This window comes from Primulina tabacum, chromosome 2 (assembly GCF_025594145.1).
Source record: "Primulina tabacum isolate GXHZ01 chromosome 2, ASM2559414v2, whole genome shotgun sequence".
NCBI classification, from domain to species: Eukaryota; Viridiplantae; Streptophyta; class Magnoliopsida; order Lamiales; family Gesneriaceae; genus Primulina; species Primulina tabacum.
The window spans coordinates 3,422,799-3,444,377 of NC_134551.1; the positions used below are offsets into that span (position 1 = coordinate 3,422,799).

At 35.0% G+C, this 21,579-nt stretch overlaps 3 protein-coding genes and 1 long non-coding RNA gene across 7 annotated transcripts in view; 2 read left to right on the forward strand and 2 right to left on the reverse strand.

Moving 5' to 3' along the window:
- Positions 1 to 692: 692 nt before the first annotated feature.
- LOC142525846 (wall-associated receptor kinase 2-like) lies at positions 693 to 4,110 on the reverse strand. 3 transcript variants are annotated; one of them, XM_075630134.1, is made up of 4 exons: positions 3,829 to 4,110; positions 2,894 to 3,702; positions 2,635 to 2,802; positions 693 to 2,122 (listed from the first exon to the last, which is right to left on the reverse strand). In XM_075630134.1, the coding sequence occupies exons 1-4, from the start codon at positions 3,972 to 3,974 to the stop codon at positions 909 to 911; spliced, it is 2,337 nt and encodes a 778-aa protein (XP_075486249.1). In that variant the 5' UTR covers positions 3,975 to 4,110; the 3' UTR covers positions 693 to 908. The 3 variants fall into 3 exon arrangements, with proteins under 3 accessions (XP_075486249.1, XP_075486247.1, XP_075486252.1); XM_075630132.1 differs by having other exon boundaries at positions 2,894 to 3,723; XM_075630137.1 differs by having other exon boundaries at positions 3,825 to 3,964.
- The window catches only part of LOC142525857 (uncharacterized), a 32,161-nt gene continuing 11,337 nt past the window's right edge, over positions 756 to 21,579 (forward strand). Inside the window, exon 1 of the mRNA XM_075630148.1 lies at positions 756 to 760. The gene's annotated coding sequence lies outside the window, so the exon portion shown is untranslated. The remainder of the gene's footprint in view (positions 761 to 21,579) is intronic.
- On the forward strand, positions 7,535 to 8,118 carry LOC142525841 (uncharacterized). The gene is made up of 2 exons (XR_012815201.1): positions 7,535 to 7,635; positions 7,740 to 8,118. It is a non-coding gene; the product is annotated as an uncharacterized LOC142525841 (long non-coding RNA).
- Positions 7,970 to 20,519, reverse strand: LOC142525826 (uncharacterized). Of its 2 annotated transcripts, XM_075630118.1 has the most exons (24): positions 20,041 to 20,519; positions 19,818 to 19,927; positions 19,410 to 19,482; positions 19,098 to 19,159; positions 18,331 to 18,472; positions 17,576 to 17,782; positions 17,405 to 17,471; positions 16,882 to 17,281; positions 15,801 to 15,948; positions 15,546 to 15,706; positions 14,627 to 14,726; positions 13,238 to 13,312; positions 13,004 to 13,138; positions 12,687 to 12,776; positions 12,008 to 12,184; positions 11,802 to 11,906; positions 11,563 to 11,721; positions 11,171 to 11,215; positions 10,850 to 11,071; positions 9,489 to 9,595; positions 9,348 to 9,404; positions 9,173 to 9,233; positions 8,860 to 9,098; positions 7,970 to 8,638 (listed from the first exon to the last, which is right to left on the reverse strand). In XM_075630118.1, exons 1-23 carry the CDS (start codon positions 20,179 to 20,181, stop codon positions 8,937 to 8,939), a joined length of 3,006 nt encoding a protein of 1,001 aa, XP_075486233.1. In that variant the 5' UTR covers positions 20,182 to 20,519; the 3' UTR covers positions 7,970 to 8,638; positions 8,860 to 8,936. The 2 variants fall into 2 exon arrangements, with proteins under 2 accessions (XP_075486233.1, XP_075486239.1); XM_075630124.1 differs by lacking the exons at positions 18,331 to 18,472; positions 19,098 to 19,159; positions 19,410 to 19,482; positions 19,818 to 19,927; positions 20,041 to 20,519 and adding an exon at positions 18,057 to 18,076 and having other exon boundaries at positions 17,576 to 17,807.

Sequence of the window (21,579 nt, forward strand, 5' to 3'; positions counted from 1 at the left end):
AATAAGATGAACTTATATCATCTGATTTTAAATAATTGATTCGTCTGTTTCGTTTACGATGAATTATTATTTATTCAATGAAATTTTTTATGATTGTAAATTGTTTGTATATGTCCAAAAGATAGAGCTAAAAACTTATTTAAGTTAGTTCGATTTATTTACAGAGAAAATATATGTATAAACTAAAGAGAACCTCAGATAATCAAATAAGAAACATCACAAGTTTCATTTCAAATTAGATAAATTAATTATTAAGAACAATGATGTGTTGTTAATGGAGGTGAAAAATGTGGAAAAACCAAGTGATAATTCAAAAAAACAAGAGGAAATAAAACGAAGTAAGATATGAAGTATGAATACTCAAATAAACAAAATAAAGTCATAAGAAAAAAAAAATACCAAATAGATTAATCAACTTCAAATCACATGGTGAAAAAGAAACATGAAAATCATATATTTAATCAAACAAAGAAGCAGAAAAAATAAATAAAAAATAGTTAAAATAAATCTTGAATAATTCAAAAATCAAACAAAGAAAAGATTGGAGAAATACATAATTATTTGAAATAATAGATAAAATTGAAATATTATTTGTTATTGAATAATTTGTGAAAACATTATGTGTCTCTAAACGGTTCAGGTATCTCACTTTCTCCAAAATACCTAGAATAAAATTGACGACATCTTAGCAATTGAAATTAATTTTTGTTGACATTTGAAATAATCTTATTTGTAACACACCGAATAATCGAAAACATCGGTGGAATGATAAGTTATTATCAAAATGTTCATTAATTATGCAAATTGATTGGCCTAAGAAATGACAACAAAAGCAAATGCCAATACCATTGAATTTACCAGCAAAATGTTGGGTTTCATACAAGACATGCAAGAGACTAATGAGCTTATCACCTGGGATAAGTGACAGGATCCAGCAAAGGAGAAGACCCTGTATTAGGAAGCCCTGAGTACTCCACAGTGCTAAGACCAGGATTAAATGATACTGCATATAAATCTGATTCTTGCTCACTCATCAATCCCACGGTTTCTTCTTCAACTTCTTGCTGAATCCAGGGATGATTACCCAACCTCCTCAAATTCTCGAGTTCATTCGCCACTTCTTTCATTGTCGGCCTCTCCTCGCCGTGCATCCTAAGGCACCGTTTCACGAGCTCTGCAACACGCTGGATTTGCTCCATACTCCCTTCCCGTCGAACCCGAGGATCCAGGATTTGGAACAAGCGGTTTTCTTTCAACGACGTGACGAATGCTTTGGCCAAACTCTTCTCTTCTTCTACATTCGTGTTCATAAGAGGCTTCTTACCTGTCATTAGTTCGGCCAAAACGACCCCAAAGCTGTAAACATCGCTCTTTTCTGTGAACTGGCCTGTGTGGAAGTATTCGGGGTCCAAGTAACCTAATGTACCCTGGACTAGAGTAGAGATTTGTGTTTGATCAGTAGGGACTAATCTTGAAGCCCCAAAATCTGATATTTTCGCTGTGTAATATTCATCTAGCAATATGTTTGGGGACTTGACATCTCTATGTATTATGGGCATTTCTGCGGCCGAATGGAGATAGGATAATGCCCCCGCTGATTCTGCAGCGATCCTCAAACGATTATTCCAGGAAAACCAAGCCACTCCTCCACTGTTTTGGATGTTTTGATAGAGTGTACCATTTGAAATGTATTCATAGACTAATAGAGGTACTTCTGTCTCTAGACAACATCCTAAAAGCTTAACCACATTTCGATGATTAATTTGAGTCAGAATGATCACCTCGTTTATGAACTGTTCCATCTGATTCTGATCCATTACCCGTGATTTTTTTATGGCGACCACTTGTTGGTCTTTGAGGATTCCTTTGTACACGGTACCATAGCCACCTCGGCCTAGTATCCGGTCTTCTGCATACTTGTTGGTGGCCTTTTCGAGCTCTTCTGCAGTGAAGATTGTTGTTGATTTCACACTGTTTTCATTTAAAGAAAGCTGCTGCTTTAACAGCAACCCTCCATTTTGCTGGAAGAATTTTTCTCTTAGTCTCATAATCCTCCGTTTTGCTATACTAAAATATAGAAATGTGACAACAAAAATCAAGCCCAAGAAACCAAAACTCATGCCTGAAAATTCAGATGCAAACAAAGATCAATCAGTGGTAAATCCATTAACTAATAATACTAATTCAGGTTAATGAAAATTATAAAAGCATAAATTTTTTTGTGCACCATCTGCTTTAGCTCAAACTTCGCCATTACATAATACAGGTAGCCAAAAGTTCGGAATCCCCATGGAATTAAACCTCAAACATTCCTGTAACTTTGTCTCGATTGTTTTCTTTATGTCTTTATCGTCTAATATTACACAACCAATATACTGTATACATCTTAAATGAATACTAAATTCAAAGCATATACAATCCGGTTTTTGGTTTTTATACGAGAGAACATACTAAAATATTAAATTAGTAAACTCCTATGAGCTTGATCAGTTCCCAGAAAAATTTATTTTTAACAGGATTATATTATAATCACGACCGTGTTTTGAGATTTAATGGTGCAAGAATCTGATCAAAAGTCGTGTTTTCGAAAAGATTGAGAGGTGCACAAGACAAGTTACAGGAGAAAAATAGTACCTAATGAAAACCTCATAACTGGAAATTCGGGGTCATCGGCCACGCATCCACGACCCTTTTTTGTCCCATTTCCGGAGAATCCTTTCTTGCAAGAACATGTAAAACTTCCTGGACTGTTTGTACAAATCCCATGTTCATCACATGGATTACTGTCGCATTCATTAATATCTGAAAAGAAAAACATAAAACTAATTAATTAACATAACATAATCAATATATTTCCATAACCAGTAAAATGGATCCTCTAGAAACTAAGTACCTGTGCAACCTGGACTGAGATATGGATTGCCCTGATACCCTTCTGCGCATGCACACCGATACCCTCCAATTCCAGCATCAGAATCAATACAGATACTATTTTCGAGACAGGCAAAATTACCGGGTTTCCGAACTTCACTACAATTCTGACTCCCAATCGCCCACTCAAGAATCATAGGAACATTATCTATAGTCCAGTTTCGGAAACTTGGGTCTTTAAGGTCGAACGAACTGAATTCGTAGCTATCAGGATCTCCCACATATGCGTAGCCACAAGGGTTAAACGACGTGATATTTGAGCTTCTCTCAAGGGAAGCAAGTCTTAAAAGAAATGTCTGTAGACCCTTTGGGATCACAGTTTGACAGCATCCAATCCCAGTACATTCATTCTCAATCAAATCGTTGCTGCTGGAACAGAACGAGGCGCATCCATACGTGAAGTTACGCCTCACGGTAGCAGTGATCACCGCAAGTTGATTGCAACCCAATACCGTAAACCTGTTATCAATAGAAAAGGCAAAGGAGGTGTTGGTTAGATTGACGGGGGCAAAAACAAAACTCGTTTGATTGCCTAATTCGTCGAAACAATTGGCTGCAACCCGATTCTTGATCCGTATCTTGTCGTCTTTGATGTCAAGAATCTCAAGATCGAGGTTAGGAAAATAGGGTCTCGGGGGATTGAATAAAGTGTTGCAGATTATATCGAATGAAGAATCAAAGGAACATCCCGTTCCTTGGCCAAGTCCGAATGGATATGGAACCGTTAAGTTGCCGCAGCTGCTGGGGCAATTCTCTTTGCTGATGATGTTGCTGTAAGCAAATGGAAGAAGACTAAAGAAGATCAAGTTGCAGAAAAGAGAACATGGAGACATGCTTGTAAGAATGTCTGCTGAAAACGGAGAACCAAAATTTGCGCTTTAATATTTAAGTACCAACATCTTCCTATTAGTTGGAGTTGCATCAGCCTGTATAAGTACTCCCTGCAAGAAAAATGGTAAATGTGGCAGCCAGAGGCATGTCCGAGCTCGTGGGTAGATAAGCGCTTGATCAATGAGCCGGAGTTTGATTCTCTCTACTAGCATTTTTTCGAACAAGTCTGTCGCACATGATTTGTCTAGTACAGTTTACTTGGCTAGCGTGGTTTACATGCTACTGTATTAGAGTGAAGTTTAACTAACACATATCAAAGATTAGGGTCTGCGAGTTTCATCATCATCGGAAAAAAAAAGGCTAATGTGCAAAAAAATTCCAAGACAATATATCAACCTGACATAAATCTTTTGTGATTATTGAAATGTGGCCACAAATAAGTGTAAAAGACGCCTCAAAATTTGTGGCCACACAAATAAGTGTAAAAGAGACCTCAAAATTTTCCATGTCAATCTATAACTACAACTTTGATTACCCTAAATCAGCTTGAAATCATCTATTCGGGTTAACAGTCGCTGTTAAACCCTCAATGGCGCGACGGTCTAGATCACAATTTGCTAAAATGCGGACCAACTGGGCTGGTGGATGGACGGTCCGTCGAATAAAGTAAGTTATAAGATTAACAATAACTAATTACTCATATTTGAATATGTTATAAATCTAATGACGAATCGTTGAATAAATAATAAAATCAACTTAAATTAACTTTACGACATGTCCACTTTGGCAGCAGCAACTTGCAAAATTAGATGAGCCACCAACTTTCAAAAAAAAAAAAAAAAAAACTCTATTTTTTAGACAAATATATCTTTTTCCATCTGCAGAGTTTACCATAGGAATGTATACACACTGTTATCCTACCAAAAATTTTAAAATAATTATAAATCATAACAGATTGTTTAAGAGAAATTATTATTTTTTAAATCAAAAATATTAATTTTTATTGTAAGTATGAACATGGTTGATCCGTCACACGAATAAAGATCAGTGAGATCGTCTCACAAAAACCCGCTCTATATTTATTAAGTGTAATAATTTTAAAAAAAACATTTGTGTAAAGTAATGTAATTGATCCACTACCCTCTCGTATATAACTTACAATAAACAATTGTACGACAAGGTCCTCTCTAGCGAACGTCAGATTTTTTTATTATTATTTTAGTTTGTTTCTTTTTTAGCAGTTGCATTTTTTTCTTTGTAGTGTGAATATTTATATGGTAACTTGTAATAAAATTGAGAAATTGTTGAACCATAAAGTCATAGATTTAAAAATTTTATTTTTTGGTCATTGTAGAGAAAACAAATGCAAATTTCAAATGGTTTGGTCGTAGGAATTATCGTAATGGTCGTCTTTAAAATATTTGTTAGAGTCATTTTCCCTTCATTAAATCTACTAACAATCACCCTCACATATGATATTAAAAATAAATATTTTATAATGAAGGAATAGATCAAAACTCATTAGGAATTTAGAATGACTTTTAAGAAGTTGACTCTTGCAACTAAACCGTAAAAATATATGAAATTAAACTCTTGGTCACGTAGGGGATTAGAATTTTAAACAGTATGGAACGATTTATTTTCTTCAGTAAAATATTTTGAAGTTTCGATTTTAAATAATACAATCCAAGGGGCGAATTTGAAATCCATCTGAGTTGTTATTAAATTACAATACTGATATGGGATTATTGAAAATCCATCACGATTGTCACTTAAATTAAGATAAATATGAATTTAAAATCCCCTAGTATTAAAATAATTAACCAACCATAATGAATTTACAATACAACCAAAATTAATTTAAATCCTGGATTAAAAAGTACTTGATCCCAACATATCTAAATGCTCTTTTGATTTTTTTGAAACTATAATTTTATGTAAACTCATGTGAACACTCAGATAAATTATATTGAGCATGTCTCTTGTGAAAAGCTCTCACAAATATATGTATCATTGAGACGAGTCAATCTGATCTTTATAATAAGTATAAATGGAATACGATGGCCTATTCGACCGTATTTAATTTATTTACTCATCAATATAAATAAACTCTTCATTATTATTTTATTTAATCATCAATATAAATAAACTCTTCATTATTATCATATAAGAGTTGACACTGATTTAGTTTCTTATGAATGTTAGTTAACCTCTATATACATTGACATATTCATGAAAAAAATATATAAATCATTTTTTAGTTCTAAGTTTTTAAATATATATATAGAGTAGGTCTCTTGTGATACGATCTCACGAATCTTTATCTGTGATATGGGTCAACCCTACCGATATTAACAATAAAAAATAATAATTTTTCATGGATGACCCAAATAAGATATATGTCTCACAAAATACGACCCGTGAGACCGTTTCACACACGTTTTTACCATATATATATATGACGAAAATAGGTTGCACAAAAGAATAATAACATAAGAATATATCAAGGCATTGATATCAAATCAAATATATATATAATTTTAAAGGTGTATTGGATGTTATTAATATTTAAATAATATAGCTTATGACTATAGAATATGGTAAAAATTACATATAATACAATATAGTATTTTTAGAGCGGTATAAAATTTTAAGTATGATCGGACTAATAGAATCAAAATATATTTTTTTTGGAGAAAAATAACCGACTCATCCAATTTATTTACGATATGCTTATTCAATGGGATGTTCATCAGTTTGTTTTCTATGCTAAAAAATTTCGTCAAACATAAAAGAGATGGTCCATTATCGATTTAACCTACACAGCCATTTTGGGGCTTTAGTATGGCCCACCGTTTCTTTCTCTCTATATTGGCCCAAATAAACCAAACCTTTCAATTCAGATGCAATTAGGGCTCATATATTTGTGAAACCCTATTTCCAGATTTCAATTCGTGATGCCAAGACGGAATTAATATTGTTATATAAAGCTCGCGGCGAACGCCGCATCCTTCACCACCCTTTATGGCAAGCAAACATTGAGCATTGTAGCGTTGAGATCTTTAATTTTTCGATAAAGCGATCGCATTTTGCGTCATGTATTTCGAAATTTTCTGTCAATTCAAAGTATTTGTCTAACGTATTTTTGTTTTACATTATTCTCTACATGATGATGCTATTACTCATGGGCTATGGATCTTGCATCCGATTATGCTTTTTCTAGTCATAGTTACTCTGATAGAGATTTTTTTTTAAAAGTTTCTGAATTGGAAATGTTTTCCCTTAAATTAAAACTCCTTGGCCTGTTAATTATTAGCAATTTCATATTCCGCAAATTTTCTGTGCAGCTTCGTTTTCATTAATGATATATCTTTGCTTGTGCTGTCATGTTATTGTGGATAAATGTGAATTTTGCTAGTTGGATATGTTTGTTTGTCTTGGCTCTTTCATTTTCCTAATTTGTATTTGGAAGGGCAACTTTGCCGAGGTGACCGGTTTTGCTATTGGTTTCCTCTTTTCCCTGTTGCCAACATTGCTTTAGGCTGCATGTCTGGTTTATGGAGTTGATTTACTTCGAGTCAGTTCGACGACCATTAAGCCTTAAATTACAATTAATATCTCATCCTTCTTCTCATGCTCTAAAACTAAACTGATGTGCTTGTCTGATTGGGAATTGGGGGATTAGGAAAGAGATCTAATAGTTCCAACTTTCATAGGTTCTACTTCCATCAAAGCAGGCTTGACATAACTCCCATTATCACTTCCTTTTCAGTTGATGCCGAAAGAATCCGGGGTGGAAAGGGTCACACAAGCAAAAGAAAGGCCTACATATTCGAAATCAAAAGTAGCTGGCGATGGGAATTCGATTGCTGGGTAATCTAGATAAATGTTTGCTTCGAATTTAACTCGTTGCAACTCTTGTGATTTGATATCTATTGTAGTTTCTTTGGTTATGCTTTATATCTATGCAAATACAGTAGATGATCTTGAGATCCAGGTCTGGCTATCGTTAGCCCCTAAGTCGGAAAAATAAGGCGGTGAAAAGAAAAGGAAATGTAAATTCTGAATTCAAACAGTTCCAGCAGGTAAGAAAGAAGACAAAGCTTAGGATGCTGTCGAGTCGGAGCTGGATTTGGTGCTAAGTAGCTTCTTAAAAATGAAAAAGTTCCAGATTTTTTCCCTGTATTTTCTCATGAAATTTTGGCCGCTCGTGTTTTATTTTTGGTTATTTTGAGTCATAGAATGTGATTCTCCACTGTTCGAATATCTCAATGTGCCTTGTGTAAAACAGTTTTGTAGACGGCCTCTGTATCCATTCTGCTCGGACGGTAGAAATAAATATTTCCAATTGAAATCTGGAGTTCGTTTATGGGAAAAGTTATTGCACCAGCCGTCTAAACAATCTTTGCGCTTTAATTGAAATATACAAAAGATAATTCAAATGAAAGATATGTAAAGAAAGAGCAGTATGCGAAAATATATAAAAACGCATTTTCCTTGATTGAAATTTCCTCTTGTTTTTGACATTTCTTTTTAAACTCATAATGACGTAAAATGGTACACAAGTTGCACTACAATCAACAAAACCAACCTTTGAAAGATTAAAAGGAGAAAAAAAAGGATTTTGGTACTTTCCAATGTGACGTTCATGCGATACAATATGTCCACTCAATCCTTCGTGCGCAGTAATTTCATACGAACCCGCAATGCTCAAAACTCACCCTTCTGCCTAAAAACTATGACATGAAGGGATCGCATTATATACCATGCACAAAGCGTGCGCTTTGAACAAATACCTACCAAGATTTCATTTAATAAGAAACCAATAGTGTGCGATGAAGTATCCATCTCAAAATTGAAGAAGTGTCAATCTCACCTGTCGAACAGAGTAAAAATATACATAAAAAACTAATAGTATGTGGATATTGCTGCGCATGCATGTGTCTGACAAATAAGGTTTTTTTTAATAGTACTAGAGCAAAATCGTTTGATCGGTGTTTCTTCTCAAAAGATCAAACGCTGACAGCACTCATGCATACACAGATGGCATTCTCTTTTCACAGGCCCAAGCAGAATTTAGGGAAACAAGCTGCTTACCCATATTCCTTCCATTTTCACAAGCTCTCACGAAATTATGCAACCCTGATTTTTCTGCAAAAGCTTCGAAATGAAATTTATGTCATGTTCAAAGCCTGTTTCAGTTGTGCAAATGCGGCAGGATGAATCTTAGACATGGCGGTGTTAAATAATTCTCCATGAAGAGCAGCACAAGTCTGGAGATTGTCCCTCACCGAGTTCTCCAACGACATTTGGCTTATTGGGTCAGAGAATTTGATCTGACATGAAACATGATTCAGTTAAAAATTATTAATTAAAACAACGCGGCACATCTTCGGGAAAAACAGAATACCTGTCTCTTCCTAACCTCTTTACTGGGGAGCTGCAGCTTGCTAGATTGCATATTATCGCTACTATAATACCATAAGTAAATTTGATAACGAAGCTAGAGAAGGTAAATCAAGGCTATTCAAGAAACAAGACATCAAAAAGTATACTGAGAAGAAAACCATAATATCAGATCAAACCTTGATTCTTCTTCAGTTAAATCCTCACTTCCACCCAGTATGACACTGGCACATACACTACATCAAGAACCAAAAAAACCCATAATATTAACAAATTTTTCTGCAGAATTTTTCGTCATTAACGATGAAGAGGATGAGTACCTTAGGATATGATCAAGTTTTTCAAGAACTTGAGGCATTCTCAAAGTTAAAATTATAGAAAGTGCTAAGCCAAAGGTCTTTCTTTGAGTGGAAATAACATTGTCAACCTGCAAACCCAAAATAAAGAGCAATCATATATGGCCAGTAAACAGCAGCATAACTGTGGGCCATGAAACCAGGGTGCAGTCAAGGGACGACATTTTATATGGTATACCATACACTTTTTCCACAACTACTTTTCTGATCTTAAGAAATTATCAGAACACCATTTGTACCAGAACAAAAACTTTGTTCAAAAGAAAGTCTTTCTTAAGAGTATATAGATGATGTGGTCGCGAGTTCACTTTAGAAGAATGTCAAAAGTTCCACTATCACAAATGACCAGAAACAAGCACAAAACGAGCAACAACACTAAGCGAGAAGCTTAAGTTTTGAAATAGGAGCCCAGTGAAAGCAAACATTAGTAGCTGAGTTAGTAGTGTTGCGCAAGCAACAGAAAAAATATAGCCAACGTAATGTGTACAAATTCTTAAAAAAAAAGGGAAAAAATTGAAATATAGCACGTAATCATGTAAATCATATTTATCACCATGTTTACCAATTACGTAGCATGGATACTCCTAAAAAAATTTTGAAGTATCGGAACCAACTATGTAGCACTGATACTCCTAATTTTTTGGGGTATCGGCACGAATACGATAAGCCGATACACGTGTCCGTTATGGCAAAATCTCTATTGTTGACGGATACGTTTTGAACAAGGTCAGGATACATTTTGGCAAAATTGCAAATAATTAAAAGGTTTTAGGGGTTAAATTGAAACAAATTGATTTTTTTAGGACTAATTAAAAATATTTAAAAGGAATTGGGCATATAAGCCCAAAGGCCTAATCAAATAGCTCACTTACCCATTGAAGTTCGCTATGCCACCTGCTCACCGCCGCCCTGCAGTTCCTAGCCAGTTTTTTTTTTAGCTTTTTCTTGAATCCCCACTGTTTTTTTTTAAGTTTTTTTAAACTTAATGACAGCTGTACTGCCATGCGGCTATAGTTGTTTTTTACTTTTTTGTTTGCCATGGATATTATGATTGATGAAATATGTTTTCTATCTCTGCAGTTTTTTATTTTAATACTAAATTTATAAATATATATAATATCTATATATTATTTAATAATTGTCGTAACCTAACGCTATCGTGTTTTATATTTTCAAAATTTGACATATTGCGATATCTATATCGTATTCGATAAGATACATGTACCCGTATCCATGAAACAAAGTTTATCGACATATGAAAAACAAAGACAATTCAGAGGTGAGTTCAAAATCATCAAATTAAAAATGCTAGAATCTACACTCACCTTGTCTAGCCAAACATCAGCCAGGCAAATCAATATGTTTTCGTCATTTGAAAATCCAGCTTCCTGGAGATGTGCTAACAGTGATTGTTCTGATATTAATTGTGCTAGATAATTAGTGTTCATGACCAAAATCCTTGCAAGTATGGCTGCTGAAGATGCTTTCACAGCTGTCTTCAAAGGATCATGATCATCTCCTCCAGTCAGGCATATGACAAATAATTTCTAGACAAAAATAGCAAAATCTGAATTCCAGTTATGAAAAATAAGCAATAATATAAATTCAAGGATACAGAATCGAAGAAAGATAGAAACTCTATTTACCATTATAGTGGTACTGATTAATTGGGGCACATCAGCAGGAAAACACTGCAGTGCCAGAATAAGATGAAAGTCATTTACTCTTAACGACTGAAGATCAACGAAAATGCATTGACCGACAGTAATTGTTGTACTTGTTTGACCGAGTGTAGCACATTATGAATCCAGTTTCAGTTATTATAATATTCACAGGCAAAGGGTGACACAATTGATGATACCGAAGCATTGTTGACACTCCAAAAAGATTCATATATACCATTCACTTTCAAATAAAGAAAATCACTTGTGGATATTAAAAGATTCTATTTTAGCATATAAGGACATGCTTTCATCAATATTATAATGATTTGTCAAGAGAACAACAATTTTGCAGCATTGTGTCAGAAATCAACTACCTGAACTAAAATATCGACAAGTGGAAGAATTGAAAGCAACCCTCTGTCATTGACGTTACTGAATACTAAATCAAGAAGTTTAGCAAGAGTTGGTGCGTGCATATTGAGGAATTCTATTCCACCAAGAAGTATGTAGGCTTCAACGATGCTGGCAGCCACCTGTTAATTGAGTTAAGACTTCAGGACATCATTCTTTTAAAAAGAAGATGAAAGAGCAAAAGGAATATATATACACACACCTTTAAGTGATCAAAACTTCGATCCAAGATCTCCAGCAGATATGGGAAATACCCCAACAGCTGAGGAACCATGGAGGTGGCATGAGAAAGAGTGGCTTCCCATAACTGCATGATATTGACACACAACAAAAAAAGAGACATCTGACATTTTGCCTGTTAAGGAATTCTCTCAAAATTCAATAACAAAAGCTTGCTCTAAACCAAACCTGCATGCTATCTTCCAAAAGTTCATCACGGCTACTTGCATTGATTACAGTTTGTAAAATGGGCAGTAGCATGTTGTAGCATATAGACGACTGGTAACCAAGTGCAACGACAAAGTTTTTCAGAGCTGTGAGAAGCTGAATTTGCAATAGGCTTTCACCAGAAGATTCTTCCCAGACCTATGGAAAACTAAGTCAGTACAAAGCAATATGAAAAGACGGGAATAATGAACCAAAAAGGGAGAAAACTTTTATGCTCAAGTGGGTTTGATATGTCAAGAAGAGACCACTCAACACAACAGGGAAACAATATCTGCACAAGCTAATGTAGTCTTGCACAGAGTGTAGGCCAAATGAACGTGATTAAGATGCAGTCATATATTCCCTGTGATAATATTCAACTCAAATAATACAAACCAGAAATTCATTACAACAGTAGGACAGTTCCTCGATGAAACTTACTCAAGCTTTACTGAAAAAAACAAGGATGTAGAAAATCTGAAGGCAATGTAAGTAAAGAACAAAAATTTTCAGATATGTCCACATAGCACAAATTTTCTTCTGATTTTTACTGCTTCAGAGAGGATATAGCACAATTCATGCAGAAAAAATAGCCCACTCAACTATACAAGAAGAATGTGTCATGAAGAAAAAAATGCACGTACAAGTGCAAACACGGTACCTTCTGGAAAAACTGCATCAACTTGTTTGAGTGAGGAATAACTTCAGTCACTCGTGCAATAAGACAAGAAATCGTATTTAACACTTGAACCTGACACATAATTTGATTTCATTAGTAAATTTGATCCACTATGGCGGAAGGCTGAATGACCCAACAAGAAGTTGGGAAGAAACCTAAAATCCCAAGTTAAAATAAGATTGAGGGACTGCAGAAGAAATTAGTGCATGGTATCTTAGTCATCATTAACCAAGTTGAATAAGCTGCAGAAAATGCACTTGTCACTCGAAAACTTGAAACAATGAGAGACAGTAACTAACTTTTGAATCGAACTCTTGTACTTCATCCACCAGTTTGAAACATGAGTCCCAGCATATTGGAAGAAGATCAGAGAATTCCTGCTCTGAGAAATTGGCATCTTCAATATGAAAATACAGGGATCGTGATGCTGCCAGCTGAAACCAAAGCCAAAAAAATGAATCAAATCAGTACTGAAAATCGAAACAAATTTTTGTGACAAGAAACTGCAGAGGATTTGTCAAAATGTATCATACCCTAACACAGAGATCTTTCTCCTGAAGCAATTTTACTAAAGCGCAATATACTGGTCTTCTAGTTTCGTCTTTAATCTGCAGAAACAAAAACTCAGGAGCCAAATTCTCAGTTGCAGTAAAAGTGATGACAAACTGCAATAAAATCATCCAAAAGGCAAAAGGATGATACAACTCACTCAAACCATGTCATATTTCTTGCAACATTGAACATCAGAAAGTCAAGCTGATTATTCATTTGAAAATTTGTTTACCTTTTAGATAACACTTTCAGATGGCCAACCTTATTGTGCAGTCCAATACTTTTACATTTCTTACCATATATTTAACTGGATTCACGAAGACTATCAACAAAAACTAAGTTTGAATCGTCAGAAACTTCTGAAAATGGGATCAGAATTGGCAATCATTTTTTTCGCTAGATGTGTGCGTGATATCATCAAGTAATTTAATGTCAATCTAGTAACATCTCGAACTTAGTCATGACATCGGGAATCTGAACCACACGGGCACGGCATCAATTTGATATAGCTGACAGCTCAAAGAGACCTGCATTATCCAGTACTATACAAACAAAATTTATTTCAAGTAATGTTTTCACAACAGGAATCCCCATTTAATAATTTGATTCCAGTCCACAAAACCCTAAAAAATTCTAGCATCAAGCCAAATTTCTAGTTTATACAGGTTGCTTATTTCCTTCTACCAAAACTCTGCAGCAAAGCGGAACCAAGTTTTTCTATTTTGGGTTGGCTAAACTAAATATAAATCATACATTTCTCCCTCTTTTTTACTATCCAGCGAAACAAAAACTAGACGGAGTGAACAAAAAAAAAACCAAGAGCACGAAACAATGAGAGGCAATAAGGTCAAACGATGTAAAGATTAGGGCTAAGAAAAACTAAACGTGACTTCTTAACTATAAGAATTTCATAATTCGTATCTATTGGGCTGGACCCCAAGGTAGAAGGTCTAGCCTCTTCTTTGGGTCCACCCCTGCTCCAGAGCTTCAGAGTCAAAACAAAACTAATTTAAATTTAGAAAGTTTAAGAAAAACCTAATCCTATTATCAAAAAAAATACCTAATCCTCTGGGAATTGGCAGCCAGAATACCAACATACTATCACTAAACTAAAGACTGAGATTTCGAAGTCACCATAAGAAGGCACCAACTGCTATCTCAGACACATTAATGCACAGATTTTCTGACAAAAAATGCTAAATTAACTTTTTTCCATACATGAATACTTGAGTTATCTGAGAGTTCCATCTAAACGGATAACTGAATAATAAGAAATTATCTATTCAATCAGAGGCAACCATCAAAAAGGAAAAGTGCAAGAAATAAGAAATAGTGATGATAAATACAAATATATCAACAATTTTTATTACCTCCGAAACCCATTGCCCCAAAATTAATGCAACTTTTCTATGTATAATTCGCATGTTTGGATGGTCATTCGTGAGATCAACAGATAATGCACTATTGAACCTGCATAAGAGGGTGATGGAATTCTCATTAAGTCATGCAACAAATAAATGATAAAAAAATTGATATGGAGTGGAGAGTAATAAGCATTGCTTTAGCAAATAATGTAGCCAGAGACAATAGAGAATGTCGTAAAAAGATCTTTGGTAATTGCACAGCTTAACAAAAGAACAGAAATACAGGGGTTGAAAAAAAACAGATAAGAACAGAGATACAATGGTTGAAATAAATAATAGCAGTAGGTAGGAGTATGAATCAATCAAGCTAGGGTACATCAATAACCTAATGTCCATAAATCGATAAAGGAAAATACGGACTGAAACTTGTTTGGTCTAAATTTCGCTAGCATAATGTGACAGTTATTTATATAAATTCCAGCAAGTAACTGGACTGGAAATTCCTGACAACTGGATTGGAGCAACCCTAATATGGTTTCAACCGAGCTGGCTCTACTACTGGCTTTTGCCTTTTCTCGGAGATTCCAAACCAGGTTGAGAGCACCGAAGCCTATCCACCTGAAGCACTCCCATCTACTCCTGTCTCGCTGTGGAAGCAGTGGGCGGAAGCTACTGAGTTATATGTATATTTTACAGGGAGATTTCCAGGGGAAAAAAATAATGTCCATTGACTGCTTGTCCCAAAATAAACCCAACCTAAAAAGCACGCATTGAAGGAACATTATCTTTGTACAAAAATATGCATCGAGTAACCGTTGGCAAAAATCAGAGTTCTCCATTGTAAAAAGAGTCCAAAAGACAAAGTTGACCAATTTTTGTAACTGGAATCAAACTACTACTTGACACCAATAATTCAAAGACTTACCAGTCTTTGAAGCTCAGATAATTCGAAAGCTCATAGTAGACATACGCAGCAGCACCATAAGCAGCATCCTTGAGAAGCAAGGGTGGAGTTATTTCATTACCAGAAGAAGGGTATCCACTCATTGCCTCTTGAAGAATGGACACCACAAGAGGACCCAGGAGCTGAAACGGTGAAAAATGACCATGAGCATACACAATACTTACAGACGTGTTAAAACATAAGAAAATAAACTTTTTAAGTGTCACAAAGACCTACTTGGCTGTGATTCTCAAACAAAACAATGTATAACGCTTCTGCACATGGTCTTAATCTCTCTGACCACAAGACAGAGTCCTGCTCATGGTGAAAAGACTCGGGATTCTGGTACCATTCTTCCATATCACTGGCTGTTAAAACAAAATACCTGCTTAAGAAATAACGGAAGACTGAGAGAAATGAAGCAAAGAAAAAAAAATTAAAGATGATATGGCACACATTTTATCTAATCATGATTCCATGACAAACATAGCAGGCTTGAATCACAGTAAAGGATATATCATATTAGCGAAAAGGTATCACCGGGGTTGCTGAATTAATTTTATTTTCATGCCAGTATTTAAAACTTAACCAATTTAATTGATATTATAACCCTCTCTTTGGGGAGCAATCTCAGTTCAAGATCCTTAGCTAGCAAAGCATGTCTCCCATTTGTACTCCAAAAAAAGCCTAACCAATTCAAGAAAATCGCTAATATGATCTTCAGGCAAAAATTTCAGCATCCTTGAAATTGTTTCCGGTCATCATATCAGTAAATGGAGGAAACCTAAAAAACTTGTAATGAGAATAGGGAAACTTCCACCTTAAAATAAAGTAATCGATTCAAAATTCATAACACTAAGAAGAAAGACAAGGAAACATGAATTGCTAAGAAATTTAAGGAGAAAAACTTATCAGAAGGCACGTCTACAGACTAGGAGAAAAGAACACGCATCTAGTGCAACGATGCAGCCCAACGTCTAAGTCATCAAGCCATCCGATCAAATGGAATGGATATGTTGACATGGTGTAAATATCTTCTCTTAATCAGGTAATTCAAAGCATTTTAAAGTCAGTTACTGCAGTTTAAGCTTCAACAAGTCTTACTGATAGAGATGCTAAACGCCTAAAGAATGCAGAGGCCACAAATGAACATAGAGGGGTGAAGGCAGTGCAAGACAGAGCAAACATTTGATTTATCCATTAGCACCTATAGTTGTTTTTCATTTCCCGATAATATAAATTACCAGTCTCCAGATGAATAATTTGATTGAAAATAACCTGAAAAAAATAAAGCATATTTACATGACTTCGTTTTTACCTCCTTATCAGTATGTTACACAATAGAACCACACGCTCACTAGGCAGAAGAGAAGCCAAGACACCAGCAACTGTACTAGATACATTTTTCTTCATCTCTTGAAAGGTCATTTGATTGTCATCTATCACACGACCAGTCATGATTGTCTTGTAATCTTTACATTCAAGAATAGATTTCATCATTGACATACACTGAATCAAAAAATCTTGAAACGAGACAATATCTGGCTCAGGGTTTGTGATCTTATTCAAGCAAAAGTCAACAACAGGCCAAAGGACACTTTTGTCACCAAATGAGTAAGGATGCCTGTGCTGAATTGCAATTAAAACCTTCATCAACTTAGTACATGCCTTCTTCAGGAACTCCCAGAATTTGGGATGTTTCTCTTGAAAAGATGAATCTGCATTGAATTAAAAATCGGAACAATTTTAACTTTTACAGCCCTTGAATTTATTTAGAAGAGGATTTGATACCTAAGAAGGAACAATCATTGATAAGACTTATTCAAGAGCTGAGATCATACAGTATCGCAGAAATGATTGGACAGCATTTAACACAACAGGACCGACCTTCTTGACAGGTTGCACTTCCTATAAGGCAACAATATCACAAGCGAAGAAAACTTGTATAGTTCAACAGACACAAAAAAAAACAGAAAGCGGCCAAGAACAAAGCTGGAAGGATGGGACCTCACCTGTATTGATTTTGCATCACTGGGGAACCCAGAAATTATAAGCTGCCGTATAATCTTTGAACACAGGAACCATCTTTCACAGGTTAAGTAAAGATCATCCTGATTCAACTCAGAAGCACTTTGAGCAAGCAATGAAAAACCATGCAATATATTCTGCACATCAGTCTGCCAAAGGTGCCAACTGTAATCAAAGAATAGGGATGCTATCTGACAAATGAAAAAAGGTGAAATACTCAGTGACACTCACACCATTCTTTATGGAAAAAAATATTTGGTTTGAGAAAGATAGCACTTAATCAGTCCACTCAATTTTACATACAGTGAGACAGATTATAGAAAATAAAGTGCAAAAATTTACATTCAAATCTTTAAGATCAATCGAGCTCACATCAACTTTAGGCTAACATGATTATCTATAGATTATAAAAGCTCTTCTACATCAAGGAACATAATTTCACTAGGATATTATCAACATAATAACTCCATGACAAATCATAAATCAGGAATCCAGTAAACACTCAAATGACAAAAACAAATGAAAATATCCTCTAGAGAGGAAACTTTTACAGGATAAATGGAGCTTCATTGATGATCTTTAATCATCATATGGACTCTGTTTTTTGTAACAATTTTAGCACACATGGTATTAATGCCCTGACACCCAAATTTTAAATTAATGCTACTTTATCAAAATGTACATCGTGAAATGCACTCATCCATTTCCAAAAATACTAATTAAAATAAAAAATGTGCACCTCAGCGAAGGTCCTCTGATCAGAAGTCAGTCGTTTCGTCGACAACTCCTTCAATGTCCGGAAAAGAATCATAAATATTCTATGAGAAGTTAATAAATCCGCTGATTGAAGCTGTTGAGCTAAGGTAGAAAACAAGTCTGACCTGTATCCAAACTTGAATCAGTAGGCATAATACACAGGATTAATTCACAGAGAACAGTTTTGCCGAAAATCAACAATATTACACATGGCACCATACAAATGTTATACAAGCTTCGTTAAGACATGACTGCAGATCGGAAATACAAAACAAGATATTACATTATCAAACAGCCAAAAATAACATCACTTCCTTAATATAAGGCTGCGGCCAGTTTCACCAATATCATACCATATTTTCAAGAATGAAATGATGGAATACATAAATATCATAAGAAATCTGCTCCCGCAATATTAAACCTCATCATTCCAAATCCACCACAAAACCCTTTTGACTCCTCTTATATAGTGTCTTTGATTTTCTATCACAATTCCAAGATGCTGATCATGGACAATTAAAGATATCTGAAAGTGAACCAACTGACTCAAGTATTTAGCAAGTCAACCCCGCCTAGATCATAATGTTGGGTTCAGCTAGGCACCACATTATAGTTTGTTTGTTTAAGGAAAGAAAAAATATCCGACTATTTCTTAGCTCCAAGAACTGATAAGTCTGGAACCAGCGATACTGGTATTGCAAAAATTTCTCCAACTGGTTATTAGCAAGCAAAGCAGGTGAGAAATCATACCATTCTCTTGGGTAGTCAATGCGTGCAATTTTCGAGATCAAAACAGACAATGTTGCAGCAATCTGTAACGCAATAAAAATGAGGAAAACATATGAAGCATGACTACAGTTTGAGAAGAAAGATTAGAAAAACTTCCAATTTTGTGCAGGTAGAATCGACCACAATATCAACAACAATAAATATGATGTCGTATCCAATAACCAGTAAATTAATTTAAGCTTTGACAGAGACAACTACACAACTAGTTTTAGGGAACTGTAAGCAAAACGACAAAATTCAAAGTGGTTTACCAGCAATCATTATATGTATCACCTGATAATTCTCTTCTCTTAAGTGTGACAGCAACTTTTGTCTCAAATATATTTTTTCTTCATTGCTTATTCCCCTGTGAAGGCATTTTATAATCAGATGTAGCACCAAACTTATACATCTATTTACTCCAATAAATAACTAAACAAAATATATCATTATTAAAGTGAATAACAAAAAAAACTAGAGGTTTAACCAAAGACAATTTTAGACCATTTCCAATCCAACTCTTCTTCCGTAGCATTCAGATAAAACAACACAAGTAGATAAGAAACTAAAGAACACAATGCACCAAGATAAACACGGATGCTCAAAAAATACGAATGACATTCGTAACACTAGTAGATAAAGAAACTTAAGAACATAATGCATCAAGATAAACACGGATGCTCAAAAATACGAATGACATACGTGGAATCACGCCTATGTCTCCAATACCGATTGATGCTATTCTTGAAATACACAGACGCCAATAATCTCACATCAGTCTGTGACACTAAATCTTTAGCTGCTATAATTTCCTGCACGATACAAAATAACTCATAAAAAATGTTCGACGTCTTCACAACACAACACTTCTCACATGCATTAGCACAAATATTAACAACGCGTACAAACACAAACACTCATATACCATTAGACAAGAACAGAAACCAGGTCTGCTCTCGAATTGCGCCAGAGCATCTTCGGCAGGTTTGCGTATGTTTATGTCACCGCTCAACGAATTGGTGACCAGTGTATATATCGCAGGCAAGTCGGAGACAGAGAGAGCCATTTCTTTTCCTCGAAGAAAAAATTAACCAATATATCAAGCGTATCGAAAAATTCACATGTCTGCATAAACGGAGAAAATGAGGAGATGTTCTTGATCGATGTGTTGACTAAAAGATTCGAATTGTGATATTTCCCGAGGGGTGACCGGAAGATATATGATTTGCGATATTGGAGCGGAGAATTTAAACAGTTAGAATTGGAGTGGGCAGTAGGATTCCAAGGAAGGGTTTAGCGGCGGCGGCGGCGGCGGCAGTGGGAGGCGGAGAAAAGGTAAAACCTCCGGCGCAGAGTTTCTGAGTTTCTGAGCTGGAACTGGGTGTCGTGTCACCTTGATTTATAATGGCAGTTATAGCGTCTGCATTCGATGGATGTTTAAAAAACCCACTGACTCATCAAAAAATACGATGGTTTACAGAAAAAAAATTTAAAAAATTACAAATTTATTTTTTTTAAAAAAATCTGAAAATCAAAATTTAAAAACAAAATTTGAATGAATTTTTTTTTAAAAAAAATCGAAATTCAAAATTTGAAAACAAAATAAAAATAATTCAAAATACTTAGGGCGGTGTGTAAGCAAATCACTTTGGTTATTACATTAGCAATAACCAAACGATTCAAGTTTTATAGTATCATTCAACCGTAGGGGACAATCTTCCTTAATCCATTCAAGATTCGATTATGATGTAATAGTTTATGAGCTAACTCATAAACAACATCACTGGCCGATTTTTCATAAACATTAAAGAAATAAAAGTCTATTTTCTAATAATCGATGGAATCTCCAAAACAATCGAACCATTAGGACCACATTCATCATATTTACTCATCACCTCTCGAACAACAAGAAATGAGTCCAAGTAAATGCAAATGTTTGCAAGACCTTGACGAATCACTGAACCAGGATTACGGATCACACAAATCTTCGCACGCACAATTTGGCCAAAGAATTTCTTACCACTACCCCAATATTATAGATATTAATATCCCCAATATAGTCGGCATTAACATCCATCCTCAGCTGGTTCAGTAAGGTGGTGTCCAAAGCGTTCCTAAATCAGAATCAATCGAAATATTATAGAGTCTCAGATAACAAATTTGCTAGACTCGTTGAACATATCCAACACTGACGAAGCCCGTACAAATTTAATAACATTGTGTTTCTGATATTGAGGTGCATGCAATATTTTGAAATTCTCGAACCATGCAGCCCACATTAACATAGTAAACACTTCAAAGTCCTCAATATTCAAATATTTCAAAAGAAAAATAGCACAATCCCTGTCTTTTTCCAAGCAATGCGAATACAAGGCAGAAAAGAAGACAATGGGCTGTATTAGCCAAATGCAACTTACAAATATGGAAGAAACCATTCGATGGTACATGATGAGAACGAAGATTT

Excerpts from the sequence above, each read along its gene's own strand:
- LOC142525846 (XM_075630132.1), bottom strand. The coding sequence starts at position 3,974 with ATGCTAGTAGAGAGAATCAAACTCCGGCTCATTGATCAAGCGCTTATC. Across the intron at positions 3,724-3,828 it reads ACTCCAACTAATAGGAAGAT|TCTTCTTCCATTTGCTTACA; the intron begins GTTGGTACTTAA and ends GATCTTCTTTAG. Across the intron at positions 2,123-2,634 it reads AGTTATGAGGTTTTCATTAG|GCATGAGTTTTGGTTTCTTG; the intron begins GTACTATTTTTC and ends CTGAATTTTCAG.
- LOC142525826 (XM_075630118.1), bottom strand. The coding sequence starts at position 20,181 with ATGGCTCTCTCTGTCTCCGACTTGCCTGCGATATATACACTGGTCACC. Across the intron at positions 17,472-17,575 it reads GTGATGCAAAATCAATACAG|GAAGTGCAACCTGTCAAGAA; the intron begins GTGAGGTCCCAT and ends GTTGCCTTATAG. Across the intron at positions 9,099-9,172 it reads AAGAGGTTAGGAAGAGACAG|ATCAAATTCTCTGACCCAAT; the intron begins GTATTCTGTTTT and ends GTTTCATGTCAG.